The 21569-nt window shown below is 39.7% G+C and overlaps 1 protein-coding gene and 1 long non-coding RNA gene across 2 annotated transcripts; one reads left to right on the plus strand and one right to left on the minus strand.

The window, feature by feature from the left end:
* The first annotated feature begins 6945 nt into the window (after nucleotides 1-6945).
* LOC104414606 lies at nucleotides 6946-7769 on the plus strand. The gene has a single exon (XM_010025758.3). It carries the CDS (start codon nucleotides 6983-6985, stop codon nucleotides 7658-7660), a length of 678 nt encoding a protein of 225 aa, XP_010024060.2. The 5' UTR covers nucleotides 6946-6982; the 3' UTR covers nucleotides 7661-7769.
* Nucleotides 7770-20091: 12322 nt separating this feature from the next.
* On the minus strand, nucleotides 20092-20734 carry LOC120295376. Its single transcript, XR_005552735.1, has 3 exons — nucleotides 20493-20734; nucleotides 20314-20392; nucleotides 20092-20233 (listed from the first exon to the last, which is right to left on the minus strand). It is a non-coding gene; the product is annotated as an uncharacterized LOC120295376 (long non-coding RNA).
* Between the last annotated feature and the right edge of the window lie 835 nt (nucleotides 20735-21569).

Genomic DNA, 21569 nt, shown 5'->3' on the forward strand with positions numbered 1-21569 from the left:
GAGAAACGACCGAGTGCCATGGTATTAAGTATCTACATAGTCGACTAATATCTAAGATACTGCAATAAAAAAATGCAATGTCTACAGTTCATCGGGGAATTAACTTACTTAAATCTAGAGTCACAAGGAAAAAGGTTATCATTCTTTTGGATGATATAGATCACAAGGATCAACTGGATGCTTTTGCTGGAGGAGGTTATTGGTTTGCTTCAGAAAGTATTATAATTGTTACAACTAGAAATGAAGCTATTTTTTATCGAGCTATATGCCACGGCACATGCAAGCTGTGGAAACCGTAGGCACGTGTAATGCAGGCACATGGTAACCGCACGCGCACGTGCGGCGACCACCGCCGCGTTTGCAGCACGTGCCAGCTGACGTCAGCTGGCCGTTGCCCGTGCACGCTCTAGGCACGTGCCAGGTCGCGCAGTTCGGCACAACCGAACTCGTCCAGCCAATAGTATCAGTCACTAAAAAAAAAAAAATACACCTACAAAGGATATTAATGCATAATATTCCAGAGCTTGAACGCCACCGAATAAAATCAACCTCTAGCGGGGATTGGTTGAGTTGATAAGGATTAGATTTGCTTGGACCATCTCTAGGTTCATCGTCTCTCATTGTTTTTGTTGCTTAACATGCATGAGGGAGAACTGATAGAACGTGTTGTCGAAACTGTTCTAGGAGAGTCACGAAAAGATTTTTCCTCTACTTGTTCTGAAGGAACTAGTTGCACTTGATGATCAGCTGAAGAAGATTATGAGTCGCATAGATAGTCCTTCCTTCAATGCTCGAATGATTGGAATTTATGGCATTGGCGGGATAGGCAAGACAACTCTTGCCAAGTGCATCTACAATCAACTCTCGAATAAATTTGATGATGTATGCTTCCTTCCAGATATTCGAGAAACGACCGAGTGCCATGGTATTACGTATCTACAGAGTCGACTAATATCTGAGATACTACAGTAAAAAAATGCAGTGTCTACAGTTCATTGGGGAATTAACTTAATTAATTCTAGATTCAGAAAGAAAAAGGTTATCATTCTTTTGGATGATATAGATCACAAGGATCAACCAGATGCTTTGGCTGGAGGAGATGTCACGCCCCGATCCTCGGGCATGCACACATCCTTGTCACTTGGTCGATTTTATAATGCGATATCCCATGATTATATATCGCCGACCCTTTCTTTTTTTTAAGCACATGCGGAAGCAATTATAATCCCCAGACAATAAAACAATGCGATAGAAAAGTAGGGCCATAGTTTTCATATTGAAACTTATAACCAAACTTTTATACAAAACACAAACTATAGAACTTCATTACTATTCACATCAATTGGAGATCTCAAAAGAAGATAGGATCTCAATCCATCTAGACCGTACTCAAGGCCCCTCTCAGAATTATCTTCTTCTTCCAAAATTCTTCTCCTCAGGTTTTACCTCCGAGTTCTCCTTCTCAGATTCCTCCTCAGCTCCTCAACGGGGTCCTGAAATGATTTCCCCAAACTGGGATGAGACTACGTCTCAGCGAGTTCTACCCTAGTAAGCCCGATTAGTAAACCATTATACTATAGGCTACCTATACACGCACCGGGCAGAAGACGTACCTTGGCCTCATATCCCACCTGCAAGTCAGTATAATTCATAATAGGCACCCAAGCAATCATATCATTGATCGAAGCATCGATCAAATCGACCTAGTCGATTAAATGCCAACAAGACCACTCACGGTCATTTTCAATCAGTCAATCAATCCATGACATCAAATCAAAGCAATGATCAATCGACCTAGTCGATTACATATCAAACTGATCATTTCCCGGTCATTCAAGCTATTGCTATACAGTCTCAATTGATAAAACCAATTACCGAGCCACGTGCATTCTCCGAGGTAATGCATTAATTTACCGAGCCCACGTGCCCTTTAAAATGCCATTCTGAATCAGCGAGCCCACGTGCATTCTCCGAGGCGATGCATCAAGTCACCGAGCCCACGTGCATTCTCTGAGGTAATGCATCAAATTACCGAGCCCACGTGTCTTTTTTAAGATGCCACACTTAATCACCGAGCCACATGCATTCTCCAAGGCAACATACTTCGTCACCGAGCCATGTGCATTCTCCGAGGTGATATATCTAATCATCAAGTCCCGTGCATTCTCCAAGGCGACATACTAATCATCAAGCCACGTGCATTCTCCGAAGCGATATACCAAATCACCGAGTCACGTGCATTCTCCGAGATGTACTATTCACCGAGCCACGTGCCTTTCATGATGATTCATCCCATTTCTAAAGTAATTATCCACAACCTTAATTCATACTCAATTTACCCAAATAATCAATTTAGGAACATATCCTAAAAATCCACAATTAAATCAATTCAGCACAAATTAAAGCTCAATTAAATAAACGGACTGCGCCACGACGATCAGCACGAGATTTCAGTCGTCGGCCATCTCAAACTTAATTTCCGAAAAATAACTAATTAATTAATTAATTTCGAAAATTAATTATTAAATATTAAAAATTCCGTTTAGCTCAAAAGAAGGCCCAATTAAATAAACAAACTGCACCATGATCACCAGCATAAATTTCCGATCACTGGCCATCTCAATTGAATTTTCGGAAAATAAATAAATAATTAATTAATTTCGAAAATTAAATAATTAATATAAAAAATTCAATTTAGCTCAAAATAAAGCTCGATTAAATAAACGGACTTCACCACAGTCATCAGCATAATATTCCGGTCCCGGGCCATCTCAGTTGAATTTTCGGAAAATAAATAATTATTTAATTTAATTCCGAAAATTAATATTTAAATACTAAAAATTTCACTTAGGCCCGAAAAGCCTAATTGGAGCCCACTAAGGATCGGGAAAAATCCCGAGGCACTTCCAATAATTAGTAGACCACGTCTACTTGTTAATTGCACACTCAATAATTAGGAGAGAGAAAAGAGAGAGAAGAGGGAGAGAGAGAAAAAGAAAAGAAAAAGAATAATTCTATTCTAATTTTTCTTTTCTCTTTCCATTTCCCTTTCTAATTTCTTCCGATGTTCGATTTTTCCTCCGATAATTTCTTTCTTGAAATTTCGGACTCGGCAATAAATTGATAGACGATGAGACGGTCCTAAATATGAATTGTGACACATCCGAATATTCAATTCCCAAAACCGAATTAAATTTCATGATTAAAATCGACCGGACGCGATTTTAGTCCAATCCAACAAATTAGGTAGCTTTTAGGGATTTTACTGTGGTTATATCCCTTAACGGCTTCACCCAATAGGTTAGCTAACTCGTGAGTAATCAACTCAGAGAAAAAGGACCATAGGCACATCGACGAAATGCACATTTCATTTTATCGAAACGGGGTCGAATTTCAGGATGTCACAGGAGGTGACTGGTTTGCTTCAAGAAGTATTATAATTGTTACAACTAGAAATGAAGCTATTCTTTATCGATCTATATGCCACAGCATGTGCGAGCAGGGGAAACTGCAGGCGCGTGCAACGCACGCATACTGTAACTGCACGTGTGCGTGCGGCAACCGCTGGCGCGTGGACGGCACGTGCCAGCTGACGTCATCGTGATGTCAACTGGCGGTTGCCCGCGCACGTGCCAGGTCTCTCGGTTCAGCCCGACCCAACCCGTCCAACCAATACTATCGATCACTAAAAAAAAAAAAAAAACACACCTCCAAAGGATATCAATGCTTAATCTTCCAGAGCTTGAACGCTACCGAATAAAATCAACCTCCAGCGGGGATTGGTTGAGTTGATAAGGATTAGATTTGCTTGGACCATCTCTAGGTTCATCGTCTCTCATTGTTTTTGTTGATTAACAGGCATGAGGGAGAGCTGATAGAACGTGTTGTCGAAACTGTTCTAGGAGAGTTACGAAATGATTTTCCTCTACTTGTTCCGAAGGAACTAGTTGGACTTGATGATCAGCTGAAGAAGATTATGAGTCGCATAGATAGTCCTTCCGTCAATGCTCGAATGATTGGAATTTATGGCATGGGCAGGATAGGCAAGACAACTCTTGCCAAGTGCATCTACAATCAACTCTCGAATAAATTTGATCATGTATGCTTCCTTCCAGATATTCGAGAAATGACCGAGTGCCATGGTATTAAGTATCTACAGAGTCGACTAATATCTAAGATACTACAAGAAAAAAATGCAGTGTCTACATATTAAATCGTCTGTATGAACATACAATCAATGACATGTTATATTATTTAGTTTTTAGTTATTCGAAATTGGTTTGCCATGTCCAATCCTCGTGAATTCGAATACCGATTCAACTTCTTCAAGAACTCCAATCAGTTTTGTGTAGAAATCTCACTTATTACAAAGATGCAGGTGAGAAGGACATTTTTACGATATATTACTGGTAGCATTTCTATAGTCATACATATTAAATCGTCTGTATGAACATACAATCAATGATAGTTGAGAAAATTTGACAAACTGATATTGAAGCCGGTCAGCCTTGCGCTTCATCACTCCTTGATACCGAGGACCAAAAAAGAAAAAGAAAACTCACCACGAGGAAGTATAACAGGATATTTTATTGAATCATCAACCACAGTAATGCCAGACTCGCTGAATGCGCAGGAACAACTTCATCCCGTTCTATGAACGCATTAGGGTCATTGCGTTCCACCCAAAATGCGGCAACTTGTTCTGCAGCAGGAGTGTCATAGACTCTATGGTCCAGCTTCGCATTTCTTCGTATTCAACTTCACATACCGGCAGTGAAACTTCTTCTAATGGGCACGGTACTCTGGCATATGGAGTCTTGGACAATGTCGACATCAGTAAGCGCCAACCTACTGATGTCGACATCCTTTAGCATCCTCAACCTATTTTGCAGCTCACTGTCGATATCATAGAAGTAAAGCTGGAAATAGTACAATTCATTCTTAAATGGAACCAATAATGAAAGATCACAACAACCATGGTCGTGCGCATAGAAATAGTGTAGATAGATTTTAAACTTTTCACATAGTGAACCGAATCCATGATCCCGTGAAGGACAATAATCTCTTTACCACATGCTAGACCCGTCAAATGGGTGGGTTAGGTCGGGTCGAAAATGGGTCGACCCATATTTGACCCATTTAACCCGTTTTGACCCATATTCTTGTAGTGTAAATCAAGTGACTCATACTCGACCCAACCTGTACCCGAACCATACCTAACCTGACCCGTATTGCTAAAACTTATTAATATTCTAAGAAAACCCATTTCTATTATATGCTAATTGGACTAAAACTTCAAATTAAATTAAAAATAGTAAATAAAATAAATAAAAAGTTGAAAAAACCTATAAATTGAAATATTTATAAAAAATTAGACTATACACATGCTTCTCTTATTTGAAGTGAACATACCATTGAATAACTAAAAATTGTAACATGAAATTTTTTTTAACTAAACCAAAAAAAAAACTCATTTTTATGATTTTTTAATAAAAAAAGTATTGTTAAAACATTATTATGCAATACAAATTTAATGGGAAATTTTTATAATTATTTTTAAAATATTCTTTAAAAAATCGAATCTTTATTTTCTAAAAATATAATTTTAATAATTTTTAGTTTTTTTAAATATAATTTTTAATTTTTGATAATTATTTTTCTTGTTCTCTTTTCTTTTTCTTCTTCTTCGACCGGCCACCGGCCACGATGATGGTCGGTAACCGGCCAAAGGCGAGATTGAGCTCTTTGGCGTTGGGTGGAGCTCAATCTTGCCAATCCGGCAAGGTCGAGGCCTCACTTGACGCCAATGAGCTCAAGCCTCGCCAATCGTTGGCGAGGCCAAGGCTCTACTGGCATCGGGTGAGTATTGATTTGGCAAGGCCAAGGCCCCACCTGACGCTGGTGAGCTCGAGTCTCACCGCATCCGGCGAGGCTCGAGCCTTGCCGGTCATTAGCGACTTGCCGGCGAGCTCGAGTCTCGCCTGGCCTGTCGCCGACTAGCTGGCTAAGGAAGGAAGAAAAAGAAAGAAAAAGAAAAAGAAAAAAGAAAAAAAGAAAAATTAAAATATGAAAAATAATTATAATTTCGATTTTTTTTATAAAAAAACATTTTTATAAAGTTAAAAAAGGCCATGGGTTTAAAGTGGGTTTTTTTAATAACCATTTAGACTCATTTCTTTTTGTATTTTACTTTCTCAAACTCATTTTTTACTCGTATTTAATTTTCACTTGATCCATATATTATCCTGCTCTATCACATGCCAACGGTATTGGCAGTACAAAAGGTAAAGATAAAAGCAAAGAAGCGCCGCGAGTTATGGCGGCTGAAAAGGGACCGATTCCAATAGCTAATATATTAACACACAGCGCCGCGGCTGTCCACAGAAATTTAGATCTTGAAGGTCGGCGAAAGGACAAAGTCCACGTTCAAAGTCAACGATGACTTTGTCCCTTTCGCCCGCCCTCTTTTGCGCTCTCTTTTGCTGTGCTTTGACCTATTCAATCTTCAAAAACGATACAAACAGATACAGGCAACAAGCTTTGCTTCGATTTAGTAGAGGTTAAGGAGGACACTTGGAAATTAACAGGCTATAACCCCTTGGCTCGGTCTGCTTGTCTTCTTATACGCTGTCTTTCTCGCCTTTAATAATACAGGAGCTGAAACAAATATAATTTTTTCTTAAACTTTAGTAGCATAAAAAAGTTTACGTTGCGATTTCAATATTTATATCCTTCGACAGCTTTAGATGACTAGGTACTGAAAGCAGGTGGGTACAGCACATCCACTTGCGGTACTAAACAATATACAGACATGAAAACTTCCGCGTCTGACCAATTTATCATCGCCTTCGCATCACAAATTTGACCGTATGGACCATGCATCATATTGCAGTTTCCTCTATAAATAGACAATGTTGGACAACAGTTTTGTTGGGCACAGCACAAACCAAAAGTACTAGAAAACAACTGTCTAGCCTAAACTATGTCGACCCAAATGCTCTTCCTCGCTATGCTAGTCATCCTCTCGTCTTCCATGCAATCCCATGCGGTGCAATACACCGTGACGAACAACGCCGGCAACACCAACGGCAGCGTCCGCTTCTCTAGGGACATCGGCATTCCCTACAGTCGCAAGACTTTGACAAAGGCCACCGGCTTCATATGGAGGCTCTTCCAGCAGAACGTCCCCAGGGATCGTAAGAGCGTCGCCAAAGTGAGCTTGTTCATAGAGAACATGGCCGGCGTCGCGTACACGAGCAGCGATGAAATCCACGTGAGTGCCACTTACCTCGGGGGATTCTCAGGGGACGTGAAGAGAGAGTTCACTGGGGTACTGTACCACGAGATGACGCACGTGTGGCAATGGAACGGGGCCGGGCAGGCCCCCGGCGGGCTCATTGAGGGGATCGCAGATTTCGTGAGGCTCAAGTCGGGGTACGCGCCTGGCCACTGGGTGAAGCCGGGCCAGGGCAATAGGTGGGACCAGGGTTACGACGTCACGGCCCGCTTTCTTGACTACTGCAATGGCCGCAAGAAGGGGTTTGTGGCCGCGCTGAACAAGAAGATGAGGACCGGTTACAGCGATAACTATTTTGTTGACCTGCTAGGCAAGAGCGTTGACCAGCTCTGGAAGGACTACAAGGCCAAGTACGCTACCTGATTAGAGTCGATCCCTGTTCAGGAGATGTACGTGCTTGATTAAAATAAAACTTGCTTAACAAGCGCATTGATGAAATAAAACATATTCAAATCAAATTTGGATTGTTAGCAACTTACTCTGATTAGTGTTTACTTTCGGCCGTTTGTGCATATATCTAAACGACGAATCTCTCAAATTCGGATCAAAATTCTGGAAATATTTTTCAAATTGCGGATCTTACACGAAACATGCAAAGCTAGCTAGTAGCTCCTCTATCAAATTAAGCTACTCATGGTGGTTGCAATAGAACGGTTCCATATATTATTGTTAATTAAGATAATCCCGTACTTTTCCACTATAATCGAGGTCGGCATAAGGACTGGTCCAAATTCATGGTCAACGGAAACTTGTCCTCCCTAGTCAAGAGACGAAACTAAATAATAATAAATGTGAATAATTGCTTTATCTTTCCAATGAGACCCAAACACATATGTCACTACACGAAATGTTAAATCCAATCATTAGATTAGAGAAGATTAGAAAATATCTTGTTGTGAGCTAGTCTAACAATGTTGGTCGAGGTAATTTTATCTCGAAAAGCCCCATCAAACTATAGCCAAGCGACGACCAATCCGCTACCATGGAATTACATGTTGAACAATTCAGAGTGTTGTCCAAATTAATTATAATCACCTTTACCGACCTCTATAAATTGTCCAATTAGTTCAACAACATTCTCCACTCCCAAAAAAATACCCTAGACCCTGTCTGTGCTCTTCGTTGCTACGCTTGTGATCCTTTCATGTACCATGTAATCCCATGATGTTGACTACTTATATGAACATCCTTTAGTATTCTCAATCTATGTTGCAATTTGTTGTCAGTGATAGAAAATCCAACCCAAAAGTTTAAACTAATAAAACATTAATTTAATATCTCCATGCAAGCCGAATTATGAGCAGCGTGTGAAATTTTGACGACAAGCTTTGATATTATCTTAGAAAATCCAAATCAAAAGCTTAAGCTGATAAATGGAGGCACACCTCATGAATATAAAGAATATATTAGATTCTTTGTCAAGCAATATAGGACAATACTTCAATAGTTGGTGTCATACAAGTAAAGTAATGTAGCCCAAGGCCTGCTACTCAAACAATAGGATCAGGAGAGTGACGAAAACTTAGTCACAAAATTGAGCATAAATTTCAGTCTGCACTAGCTCGGGCAAATGGGCATAACTTTGTCGATTCAGGTCAGAATGACCTGATTCCAGAGCCAAAAGAACGGAGACTCGAAGATCTACAGCTTTTGTGTTTTGAGTTTTCTCAGATAAGCACTGTAGACTTGTCGAATTTTGATGGAAGTGGGCGAATTGGGAATAGACAGAATGAAGAAAAGGATAGAAACTTCAATGGTTGCTCTTCTAGGCCTCCAAGAAAGTTAAAATGGCATCAATTCTTTGAGATTGATGGCTACAACTCTTCAGGGATGCAGACTTTAAAAGCCCCGACTCTTCAACGACGAATTGAAAACTCTTCTAGGTTTTCAAGGAGTTTGAACTCTTCAAGGTTCAAGATAATAGCATTAAGCAAATTTTAATTAAACAAATTCGTCTCCCATTTACAAAGACTAGATTCAAACCTAGAAACTAGTAATCATTCATGTGCATAGAAACAATAAGCTATTAAAACAATAAGCTATTAAATGTAAAATATTTCCAAGCTTTTCTAAAGAATCTTGATGCAAGTTTCGATGCATGTGAAATAACAAGTCTTTATGACAAAGTCAAAGATGAGGCCTTATAAATGAAGGACTTTTCAAAAAAAGTGTTGTTGATCTTGAATGCACGCCAATCTTCTTGCTTGAACAGTTGGTCTTGAATACGGACTGCATCATAAAGCTAGAACTAGCGTGGACCATTCTCGGATGGAACAATGAAGGAAAATCATAATATGCTTGGCCTCGCGCACAAAATATTGTAGACACCTTTTCACTATTCAGATCCGATCGTGCACCAAAAAAAGGTTAAGGGGAAGATGCCGTTATAAGCTCAAAGGGTAGGCCATGCCCTTTAGAGGGCCATTTCGGCCCATCAAAAGGCCCGTTTAGCCTTTCAAAGGGCCAAGCTTTACCTTTGAAGGGAGTTTGTGCTCATTCTAGCCCTTCAAAGGGTTTTCCATAGAACGCAAAAATCTCTTATAAATAGGAGCTTATTTTGCTCATTTTTCTTCAAGGTTAGCGAATTCCTCTATTGCTCGTTCGTGAGAATTATCATTTTGAGCTTTCATTAACTTGTTTTCTCTTAATTTCCGAAGAAATGAAGGGGGCAAAGGAAAATCCAAGGAGTGTAGGCGAACGCCACACAATTAGTTAGTGTGGTCTAAGTCCCTCTTAATTTAAGATTAGTCGTTATAATGTTAGAATTAACATAGAAATTCACATACTACAATTGTTACTCTATCATTTTAGCAAATTTAATTTTAATAAAAAGTAAATTTATACTCTCCTAAAAATATTATATGCATATAGAGAAATCCCGTTGAATAACTCGAGTCTAGGATCGTATATTAAGTAGATTTAGAGGGGAAAGTTCCCCCAAGGGTTGTTGGCCCATGAACCGAGGCCCAATGCATGTGACTATTTTCACATGTATTTCGAACGAAAAAAGTTCGATTTGATAAAGCCGGTTCTCTTATTTCAAAGACGAAAGACAGAGCAGGCCGACTATTTTGCCTTACCGATGAATAGAAATTGACACCTGGTATCGTGCACCCCTCAATTTCTGTGGTCGTGAGACCGTGCTAGACTTTTTTTTATCAGACTGAGACTGAAAATCAAAGCATAGGATGTTGACTAAGACAACGTAAAATGTTGGGGGTTGACTAAAATAATGAAGAAACCATAGAGGGCAGAGGGGAATTAGCTCAATAACGTTGATCACGATAGGTGATATACATATACATATATATATATATATATGTATGTATGTATGTATATAGATGAATGTGGAGTATGTTATAATTTATTAGTAATGGTATGCATATTAGAATCGGTATGCAATATTGGTATATTGAGTCGTGGAGATGCATATCAACAGAAAAGGACGATGAGTAAAAGACAAGATTTTTGAAGCGATGGTATACGAGTTGAATAACTTGTAAACTTCGAAGAAAATAAATGGGGATCTAGCATCGTATTAAGAAGTAAGATTTAGGATCGAGACTAAACTTTTGGCGATGATGACATGTTTGACTTTCCAGCCAGGTTTGCTAGAATTATTAAAGCAAAGAAGTAAAGTAATGGCTTAAATAATATCGTTATTCGAAACTTGATGAACAAATTTTCTTTCCTTTTCTTCCTCACAATTTAAAAGGCGACACTTACAAAATATTGAACATGAATTGAAATATGGCACCAGATGCCTACCTCAAAAGGAATTTGATTCAATTTAAGGTACGAAATATTCAAATTGATTCATTTTTACCATACTAAAATTGATTCCCAGAGAGAATCAATTTGCCAAAAACGTTAAACTTGGAAACTACAGAGAAGTTTCGTTGCCACTAATATAATAAAACTCTAGCTGGTCCACATCTTTTACTTTTTCTCCGCTTGTCTTAGATTTATTGGTTGACTTAAATATTTCGATGACCGACAACTCCAAGTCTTTTCAATCACAATATGCACCCCTTTTATTGAGCCCGCATCGCATTATGATTAGCTAAACTTTCATTGTATCAGATCAATCGGCGAAGAGATGATTCATTCTTTCAGCACGGTATTCACGTATCGTGTTTTACTTCTCACGTTGCATGTTCTACTACTAGGGATCAGTTGTGGTGTGAAGAAAAATTATTCGTGCGCCCCTTCATCTTACAGTGAGGTCCATAATATAAGTTACCCATTTCAATTGAAAGGCGACTCAAAGGATTGCGGCCACCCTGAGTATGAGCTAACTTGTGAGAATAACCATATTGTCCTATATTTGTTTGCCGGCCGATATTATGTCCTAGGTATTATTTTCTATTAGGGCTTGCAATTTATCCGCCATTGCTTGCTCCCAATGAGGGTCTTGTATAGATTCTCCATATGAAGATGGTTCCTGTCCTTTAGATATTCTACTAATGCAACGCATGTGTTCAGGTGAGAGATGAGCAAAGCTAACATATGATAACATAGGATATTGTGCACTAGACTTCATTGTAGAACAAATATAATCTCTTGTCCATGTGGGCGGTTGTGTAGTACGAATGTCAAGAAGCAGTTGGTGTGGCAGATGGAACAACCCCATTTGATTTAAAAGAGACATCGTCTGAAGATGCCGGTGATGAAGGAGCTCTAGAAGATGCTGATGTCAATTCCTGTGAAATACTCCGAGCTAAATTGTGTATATTTGATGGTGAGGCTACATCATATTCAGGAGCTAAAGATGCTAAGGGAGATGTATGAAGAATCACCATCAGAAGGAGTCAAAATATCTTCTTCAGTAAAAAAAAAGGAGATGTCCAATAGTCATATTATTCTATTGATGAGAAGATAACTCTTTTTGGAAAGGGAAAATATCTTCATGGAAGATAATAGCTTTATTGACGAAGAAATGCCCCGTGGAAAGATCATACATTGAATATCACTTCTAAAGAGTAGGGTATCCTATGAATAAACATTTAAGGACACGAGGTCCCAATTTGTCCCGAGAGCCCATGGTGGACACATAACACACACAAGCAAATACACGAATATCTAGATTTTTCTCAAAAAGCAATTCGAATGGAGTTCTTCCATTGAGAACCAAAGATGGCATTCAATTGATCAAGTATAACGCCATGACCACGCAATCTCTCCAGAAATTCGGTTATATTCAATGGGAGATAAGGCACAATATAAAGAGTAGATAGCTTTAGCATCAAGAGCTTGTCTCTTGGTAATTTCAGCTTGTGTTGTCTTGTCAGCATCAACAGCTTCTTTTCCTCTATCTTAGGTTGATGTTGCTTTAGGATTAATCAATTTTTCGACAACAACCCACTACAGGGGATCTCTTGATCTTAGAAATGCCCTCATCTTGTTCTTCCACACATTATACTCATTTCCATCGATGTAAGAAGGTCTGGTATTGCTTTGACCTTCAACTAGTCTTGAAGCCAAAAACTAACCATGTAAGATCTTTAGCTTAAAAGTAAAACACTTCAATAATTAAACACACAGGCTCGATACCAATTAAAAGTGTTAGTATGAACACCTAGAGGGGGGTGAATAGGTGTGAAGACAATTTTTCGCAAAGAATAGTAAATATATTTTACTTTTGAAACTAAGTCTGAAGAACAACAGATTTTGAGCGAGTTCAGACTTTAGCAGTTAAATAGAACTGCAAACAAAATAAAGAAGTTCAGGGAAGAGAATAAGAATACAGAATTTATAGTGGTTCGGCTTAGATCAAGCCTACGTCCACTCTCCCATGTTAACAGCCTCCTAGCTGGTTTCCACTATGAATCAAAAAAGAATTTACAATCGGTGATCTCAACTTCACAATAAAGAGTCTCTATTGCTCTCTCACAAAGTCACACTATCAGTCTCTCTCTCTTTCGAGTACAATTTAGAGCACGGGATGTGGAATAACAAGAAACTGTGAAACTTCAGATTTTGAAATTTCTCTTTCACACACTCTATCGAATGACTGGAGATGTCTCCTTAAATATTCCTTCATGTCTTCTCAACCGTTGACACTTTCTAAATGAATTATTCCAATTAACCCGTTAGATAGAATCAATCAAGGAGATCTCGAGCCGTTTGAAGATTGTGATGAAAGCCCATCAAACCTGTTCGCCTATACAATCGGGATCTTGGTTTCCATAAGTAGATTCTTTCCAAATTTACTTGTTATCCAAAAAGATTTGATGTATCTAAATTGATTTCAATAAAGAAAATCAATCTCATATGTGATATCTCCTTCCATAATGCCATATAAAACCTGTACGAACCGAACCCTTGAAGAAAAAAAGATAAAGGTAATCCCGCGTTTGGATAAGTCTTCATTCTTCTCTTGCGTTCAGTCTGGAATTCATCAGAGTGAGCAGACTTCTGATATAAAACAGACTTTAACACAAAAGTCTAGCAATCTTCAGACTTTGATACAGAAGTCTGGAAATCTCCAAAAGAGAATGTAGATAAGTTTTGTCAACTTCAAAGCATCAAAGGAGTTTTCTCCAACAAACGCCACACAATCAGTTAGTGTGGTCTAAGTCCCTCTTAATTTAAGATTAGTCGTTATAATGTTAGAATTAACATAGAAATTCACATACTGCAGTTGTTACTCTATCATTTTAGCAAATTTAATTTTAATAAAAAGTAAATTTATACTCTCCTAAGAATATTATATGCATATAGAGAAATCCCGTTGAATAACTCGAGTCTAGGAACGTATATTAAATAGATTTAGAGGGGAAAGTTCCCCAAGGGTTGTTGGCCCATGAACCGAGGCCCCATGCATGTGACTATTTTCACATGTATTTCGAACGAAAACAATTCGATTTGATAAAGCCGGTTCTCTTATTTCAAAGACGAAAGACAAAGCAGGCCGACTATTTTGCCTTTACCGATGAATAGAAATTGCACCTGGTGTCGTGCACCCCTCAATTTCTGTGGTCGTGAGACCGTGCTAGACTTTTTTTTATCAGACTGAGACTGAAAATCAAAGCATAGGATGTTGACTAAGACAACGTAAAATGTTGGGGGTTGACTAAAATAATGAAGAAACCATAGAGGGCAGAGGGGAATTAGCTCAATAACGTTGATCACGATAGGTGATATACATAAACATATATATATATATATATATATATGTGTGTGTGTGTGTGTGTATAGATGAATGTGGAGTATGTTATAATTTATTAGTAATGGCATGCATATTAGAATCGGTATGCAATATTGGTATATTGAGTCGTGGAGATGCATATCAACAGAAAAGGACGATGAGTAAAAGACAAGATTTTTGAAGCGATGGTATACGAGTTGAATAACTTGTAAACTTCGAAGAAAATAAATGGGGATCTAGCATCGTATTAAGAAGTAAGATTTAGGATCGAGACTAAATTTTTGGCGATGATGACATGTTTGACTTTCCAGCCAGGTTTGCTAGAATTATTAAAGCAAAGAAGTAAAGTAATGGCTTAAATAAAATCGTTATTCGAAACTTGATGAACAATTTTTCTTTCCTTTTCTTCCTCACAATTTAAAAGGCGACACTTACAAAATATTGAACATGAATTGAAATATGGCACCAGATGCCTACCTCAAAAGGATTTTGATTCAATTTAAGGTACGAAATATTCAAATTGATTCATTTTTACCATACTAAAATTGATTCCCAGAGAGAATCAATTTGCCAAAAACGTTAAACTTGGAAACTACAGAGAAGTTTCGTTGCCACTAATATAATAAAACTCAGCCTTAAAAAGTGAGGCCCTCTAGATGTCCACACCAAACCGAAAGATGGTGTCTTCTGCTCCGACAATGGAGCTCTCTCTCTACCGCCTGAGTAGAATCCTCCTCCCTTTATGGGTAGGTCCCCTTTCTGAAGCTTCGAAATCCCTCTGCATCGTCCTCCATCTGCCATCTTTCCACTCCAGCACCGATGAAACAGACAACATTGGAGTTGGAAAACCTAATCCCATCCCTCTTTCACTCGCATACACTAAACCCTAAAAACCATAGTCGCACCATCGCCTCCCTTCCCCGTTTTCCATCCTTTCACTCACCACAGCATCCACTCCATTATCATCACTTACCACAACATCCCTTTTTTTCAGTCTCCTCCGATGAATCTGTATCTACTCATCCCAGCAACCCTTTCTGTCTTTTCCATTTACCACATCACCCCCTTCTGTTCTCTCTGTAGAATTCAGAGCTCCCTTCATCCATATTAAGATCTTGATCTAAGAAAGGAAAAACCTAATTCCCGTAGTGCTGATCCTTCCAGAAGCATGGAAAACCAGAATGACGAAGAGAAAAGGCTGGCTGCCCTCTCGCAGAAGTCCACGATTTATGGTCGGAGGAAGATGTGGTGGATATCCCAGGTGAAATTCCTGCAGAAAACCTGTTAGCAAGTCGTAAAAATTTATATGGAAAGTTCTTTCAAAAGTCTAGTGTCAACTTTACTGCTTTTATCACCACCATGAAAAAAGTTTGGAGGAACGAAAGCTTTACCTGTGTTGTAATAGAGCCTGGATACTACTCCTTTTCCTTCCAATCGGAGGCTAAAAACAACGCATATTAGACACAGGGCCATGGTCTTTCTCAAACAACTTATTGGTTCTAAATCTCGATACCCCTGATATCTGTTATGATTTCAATCACTGTGAATTCTGGGTAAATCTAGTTGGCCTCCCCTATGGGAGAGTTACATATGAGGCAGTTATGGGCATTGCATCAAAAATCGGAGAGGTCGTGGAAGTGCAATTAGAAGCGAAAGGGAGCAGCAGTCATAAGATGGGCAGGGCCAGAATTAAGCTGAATTTGGAAGTTCCACTGAAAACTGGAGTGCTTGTAAATCTTGACAACAAAAGTTTGTGGGTAGAATTCAAGTATAAAAGGCTCCCGCATTATTGCTATACATGTGGGAGAATTGGCCATTATGCGACATTTTGCCAAGAGATACCATATGAAGAAACAGGGCTAGCAAAGAACTTACCAGGCCGCTATGGACATTGGCTACGAGCGGAAGCGCGGGAACTTAGTCCACACGGGAAAATCTTCTATGGTAAACAAAAATATCAACACGAGGAAGAGGAGAGTGTGCCCGAAACCCCATTCCACCGGTCCCTACAACAACAGCAACAACAGGATCAATATTTGCAGCCAACTCAACAATTCAGACTAGTGGATAATGCAGGGAATACATGCTCCCAAGAACGCAACTATCATCCTCCTTCTCAAGCACTAGTGATCCTGGAAGAAAAGAGTACTCAAAAAAGAGGAAGCAGCTGCCTTGACGAGGAATCTGTCTTGGTGCTATATGAGGAGCAGAGGAAGGAAATTGATGCAGAAATGGTTGACAGCTTTGCAGGGAAAGGACCAAACAAAGAGAGAAACAAAAGTGCCAAACTTTCCTCATCAAAAAAAGGAAAACGTTTCTGTCCGTATGGTGCTCAAACATCCAAGTCAGCAGTGGTTGATACCACTCAGCTAGTGGAAACCCCTATCCGTGTGATAAACAAGTCTGACTGTGGGCTTTGGTGGCTAGCCCTAATAAGCCACCCACTCCCCCATGAAGATTATAAGCTGGAATTATCAAGGGCTGGGCAATCCCTTGACAATTCAGGCTCTGTGAGTCATAGTGACTCAGGAAAGGCCCAATATTATCTTCATTATGGAGACGAAAAATCAGGAGCAAAAGGTGCTAAGGCTACGGAGAAGGCTTAATTTTCAACACTATTTCTTAGTGAATCCAGAAGGCATAGCAGGGGTTTAGCAATCTTTTGGGATGACCAGTAACTCGTCTATTGACTCTTACACGAAAATGTCATTTTCACTCAATGCCAACTACAAGCTAACAACCAGCGTATGTTCATCACGTTTACACATGCTCCAAATGACTTTCAGAGAGAAATAGGTTATGGGAGAAAATCTATCAGCAAAGTCTAAATTATCATTTCCCTTGGTTGTGCATGGGTGATTTCAATGAGATACTATATCATTGGGAGAAAATAGGTAAGAAAAGAGCAGAAACATATCGACTTACAGCATTCAGAGACTTCTTGTATAAATGTTCTCTACTGGATTTGGAGTGTAAGGGGTGCGCCTTTACCTGGACCAATAAAAGAGAGGGCGAAAATCTGGTTAAGAAGCGTTTAGACAGAGTATTATGTAGTTCAGAATGGCGCATTAACTATCCCAAAGCTGAATGCATTGCCTTACCTGCCATTGGTTCTGACCACTCCCCAATTATTCTTACTACCAGCCCTCCGAGGAAAAGAAAAGGTAGGAGCTTTAGATACGAAGCTTTCGGGCGGGAGGAGGAGGATTGTGTGACATTAGTAAGGATACTTGGACTGAACCGGATCTCCAACAGCTTTGCGTGGCGGAGAAACTGCAGATAGTGTCACAAAAGTTGTTAAAATGGAGCCAGAACAAATTCACTAATGCTAGAAAGAAGATCACGTCGCTGAATCGTGAGCTACAACATTTAATGAACGGTACAGGCAATTTCAATGAGAGCAAGGCAGCAAAGGAAATAATCAAAGAAATTGATCAGTTGTGGAGACAAGAAGAAATGTATTGGGGAATGCGGTCTAGAATCAATTAGTTGAACTGGGGGGATAAAAATACCAAGTTCTTCCATGCCACAACTATCCAGAGGAGAATCAGAAACCAGATATCAATGTTGAAAAATGCAGAAAATGTCTAGGTGTGTGAGGAGCAGCAGTTAAAAGATATGACCGGTACATATTTTCAAAATCTATACGAGTCAGTGGGGCCTCAAAACTTTCAACCCCTCTTATAGCAAATTCCAGTCTTGGTGGATGCGAGAATGAATCAAAGCCTCATTAAATCTGTTAGTATGGCAGAAATCAAAACAGCAATGCAGCAGTTAGGAGCCAATAAAGCCCTCGGACCAGATGGAATGCATGGCCTTTTTTTTCAGAAATCACTAGCCAGATATTGAGCAGGACATATTCACAGAAATACAGAATTTTTTCGCCACCGGTTACCTACATCCTGATCTGAACAGAACACTTATAACCCTCATTCCTAAGACCCCGAACCCGAAAAGCTGGAATGTTTCGCCCTATTAGCCTTTGCAATTTTGCATATAAAATCATCTCAAAGGTGATGTCAAACAGATTAAAACCTCTCCTACCTCAACTCATCACAGAAGAACAGAGTGCTTTCGTGGAGGGAAGACAAATACAAGACAATATATTGATTGTACAGGAGGTTCTCCACAGATTACGAACTCGGGAAAGGAAAAAGAAGTTTCAAGCAGTGTTAAAGTTAGATATGCAGAAGGCGTATGATCGGATTGAATGAGACTTCCTAAGAGCATGTTTAACTAAAATGGGCTTCAGTGAACAGTGGGTGCAATGGGTGATGCAGTGTGTTTCTACAGTTACATTCAGTGTTAATTTTAATGGGGAGGCTCTTCCTTCTTTCAAGCCAACTAGAGGACTTCGCCAAGGTGATCCATTATCTCCATACCTTTTCATATTAGTAGCTAATGCTTTATCAACCATGATGCGAAAAGCAGTAGATGATGGCACACTGAGAGGAATTAAACTGAACCATAACAGCCCCACCCTTTCACACTTGTTATTTGCGGATGATTCTATCTTTTTCCTTAATGGCACAATCCTAGAATGTCAAAATCTAGCGATGATCCTACATGAATATTGCTTTGCTTCTGGTCAGGCCATAAATCTTAATAAATCAGGTATATACTTTAGCAAATTCTGCCCTACTACTTTGAGAAGAAATATGGCCACAGCATTGAGAGTTCCCGAGATAGAGAAAACTGGAAAATACTTGGGAATTCCTTCAGATTGGGGCTCCTCAAAGAAAGACATGTTCGCGTGGATCCTAGCGCGAGTTAATAGAAAGTTAGAAAGCTGGAAGGAGAGCTTGTTATCAAAAGCAGGGAAGGAGATTTTAATCAAATCAGTGGTTCAGGCTATCCCTCAATATGTTATGTCAATATTCAGAATCCCAGTGTCTATATGCAAAGCTATTGAGAAGAGGACCGCAAATTTCTGGTGGAAAACGAACAGCACACATGTAGGCATACATTGGAAGAGATGGGAATCCCTGAAACTTAGAAAGGATGAAGGGGGTCTTGGCTTCAAAGATATTACAACTTTCAATACAGCTATGCTAGGGAAACAAGCGTGGCGAATCTAATAGAATCCTCAGTCTCTATTGAGTAAAGTAATGAAGGGTTTATATTATCCACAGGGAGATTTCTGGAAAGCTGAAAAAGGATCGCGTCCGTCATGGGGTTGGCAAAGTATAATTCAGGGAAGAGATTCTATCAAGCCACATATAATGCACCAAGTTGGGAATGGAAAAGACCTCTCAATCAGAGAAGACAGATGGCTAAAGCGAGGCCCTATAGGCGGTCCAACAACAAAAAACGAACATGTTCAAGTGGCAGAATTGATCGAACAAGAGATAGGAAAGTGGAATACATAAAAGGTGGAATTGCTGTTTGATGAAGGACTTGTGAGAGAAATACTAGCTACCCCTATTGGTTTGCCAAATTCACGAGACAAACTGGTCTGGATGCATACCCAATCTGGTCTTTACTAAACCAAAAGTGGTTATTTTTCAGCCAGAACCAACCCAAACAATTATCACAACACAGCAGCAACCTCGTCTCATCAAATCAATCCAAAGCTCTGGAAATACATCAAGTAGACCCACACCCTACCCAAAATCAGAATTTTTCTCTGGCAAGCATTCCACAACGCCCTACCAACAAGAGATAATCTTCACAGGAGAAAGATAATACCTGATCCTTTATGTTCCATTTGCCACATGGAAGCAGAAACCACTGAACACACACTCTTACTTTGTCCATGGACAGCTCACGTTTGGAGCGCAACACCCCTGCATATCAAAATTTACAGATTCGGATTAACAAGATTTGATGATTGGCTCTTTTAGTAGAAGAATACCCCGACACTCACCAAGTTTTTCGACCAAGTGGTTGCTCTTCTCTGGTGTATATGGAAGAACCGGAACAAGCATATCTTCGGTAACCATCCCCTGTCACCGTAGCAAACTTTATTCCAGGCGACAACTCTGCTTGATAACCTCAGAAACTCAAATCATCCACCAGAAATTGAAAAGAAAAATGATACTGCACTTGCTCGATGGAGTCCTCCCCCTCTCGGAACCCTAAAGATCAACGTGGACGCGTCCTTTATTGAATTGCACGAAGTTGAAGCAGCGACTGAAGATGACCCGAACCCAGCACAGAACAGAGCAGTGATTGCGTGTCTATCCAGGGACTCACGAGGCTGTCTCGTAGATGGCTTCGCACAAGTCGTTGATGCTTCCTCGGCCACCCAAGCGGAAGCCCTAACTCTCCTTCAAACCCTAGATCTACTCTCCTCTCGAACATAACAGTTTCTGCAAGTACAATCGACCGTCTTCCCTCGTGCAAGCGGTGCTAGATTCGAAGGAGTTAAACGGGAACTAAAGCCTCTCATCGACCGGGCCCAAAGTAAACTGAAGGAGTTCCACCACATTTCCTTGGCCCACTTTGCACCAGAAACATAAACAGTCCGCGGATTGGCTTGCCAAAGCTTGTCGCTAAATTATCTTCCCAATAATTGGTTGTCTAATCCCCGCCCGCTCTACTAGACCTTTTAAGCACTGACGCTTTTGATGTATTCCCTAAACATTTCAAAAAGTAAATCCAGTATCGTATTTCAGATAAAAAAAAATATAATAAAACTCTAGCTGGTCCACATCTTTTACTTTTTCTCCGCTTGTCTTAGATTTATTGGTTGACTTAAATATTTCGATGATCGATGACTCTAAGTCTTTTCAATCACAATATGCACCCCTTTTATTGAGCCCGCATCGCATTATGATTAGCTAAACTTTCATTGTATCAGATCAATTGGCGAAGAGATGATTCATTCCTTCAGCACGATATTCATGTATCGTGTTTTACTTCTCACGTTGCATGTTCTACTACTAGGGATCAGTTGTGGTGTGAAGAAAAATTATTTGTGTGCCCCTTCATCTTACAGTGAGGTCCATAATATAAGCTACCCATTTCAATTGAAAGGCGACTCAAAGGATTGCGGCCACCCTGAGTATGAGCTAACTTGTGAGAATAACCATATTGTCCTATATTTGTTTGCCGGCCGATATTATGTCCCAAGTATTATTTTCTATTAGGGCTTGCAATTTATCCGCCATTGCTTGCTCC

Source organism: Eucalyptus grandis, chromosome 7, assembly GCF_016545825.1.
Source record: "Eucalyptus grandis isolate ANBG69807.140 chromosome 7, ASM1654582v1, whole genome shotgun sequence".
Classification (NCBI taxonomy): Eukaryota; Viridiplantae; Streptophyta; class Magnoliopsida; order Myrtales; family Myrtaceae; genus Eucalyptus; species Eucalyptus grandis.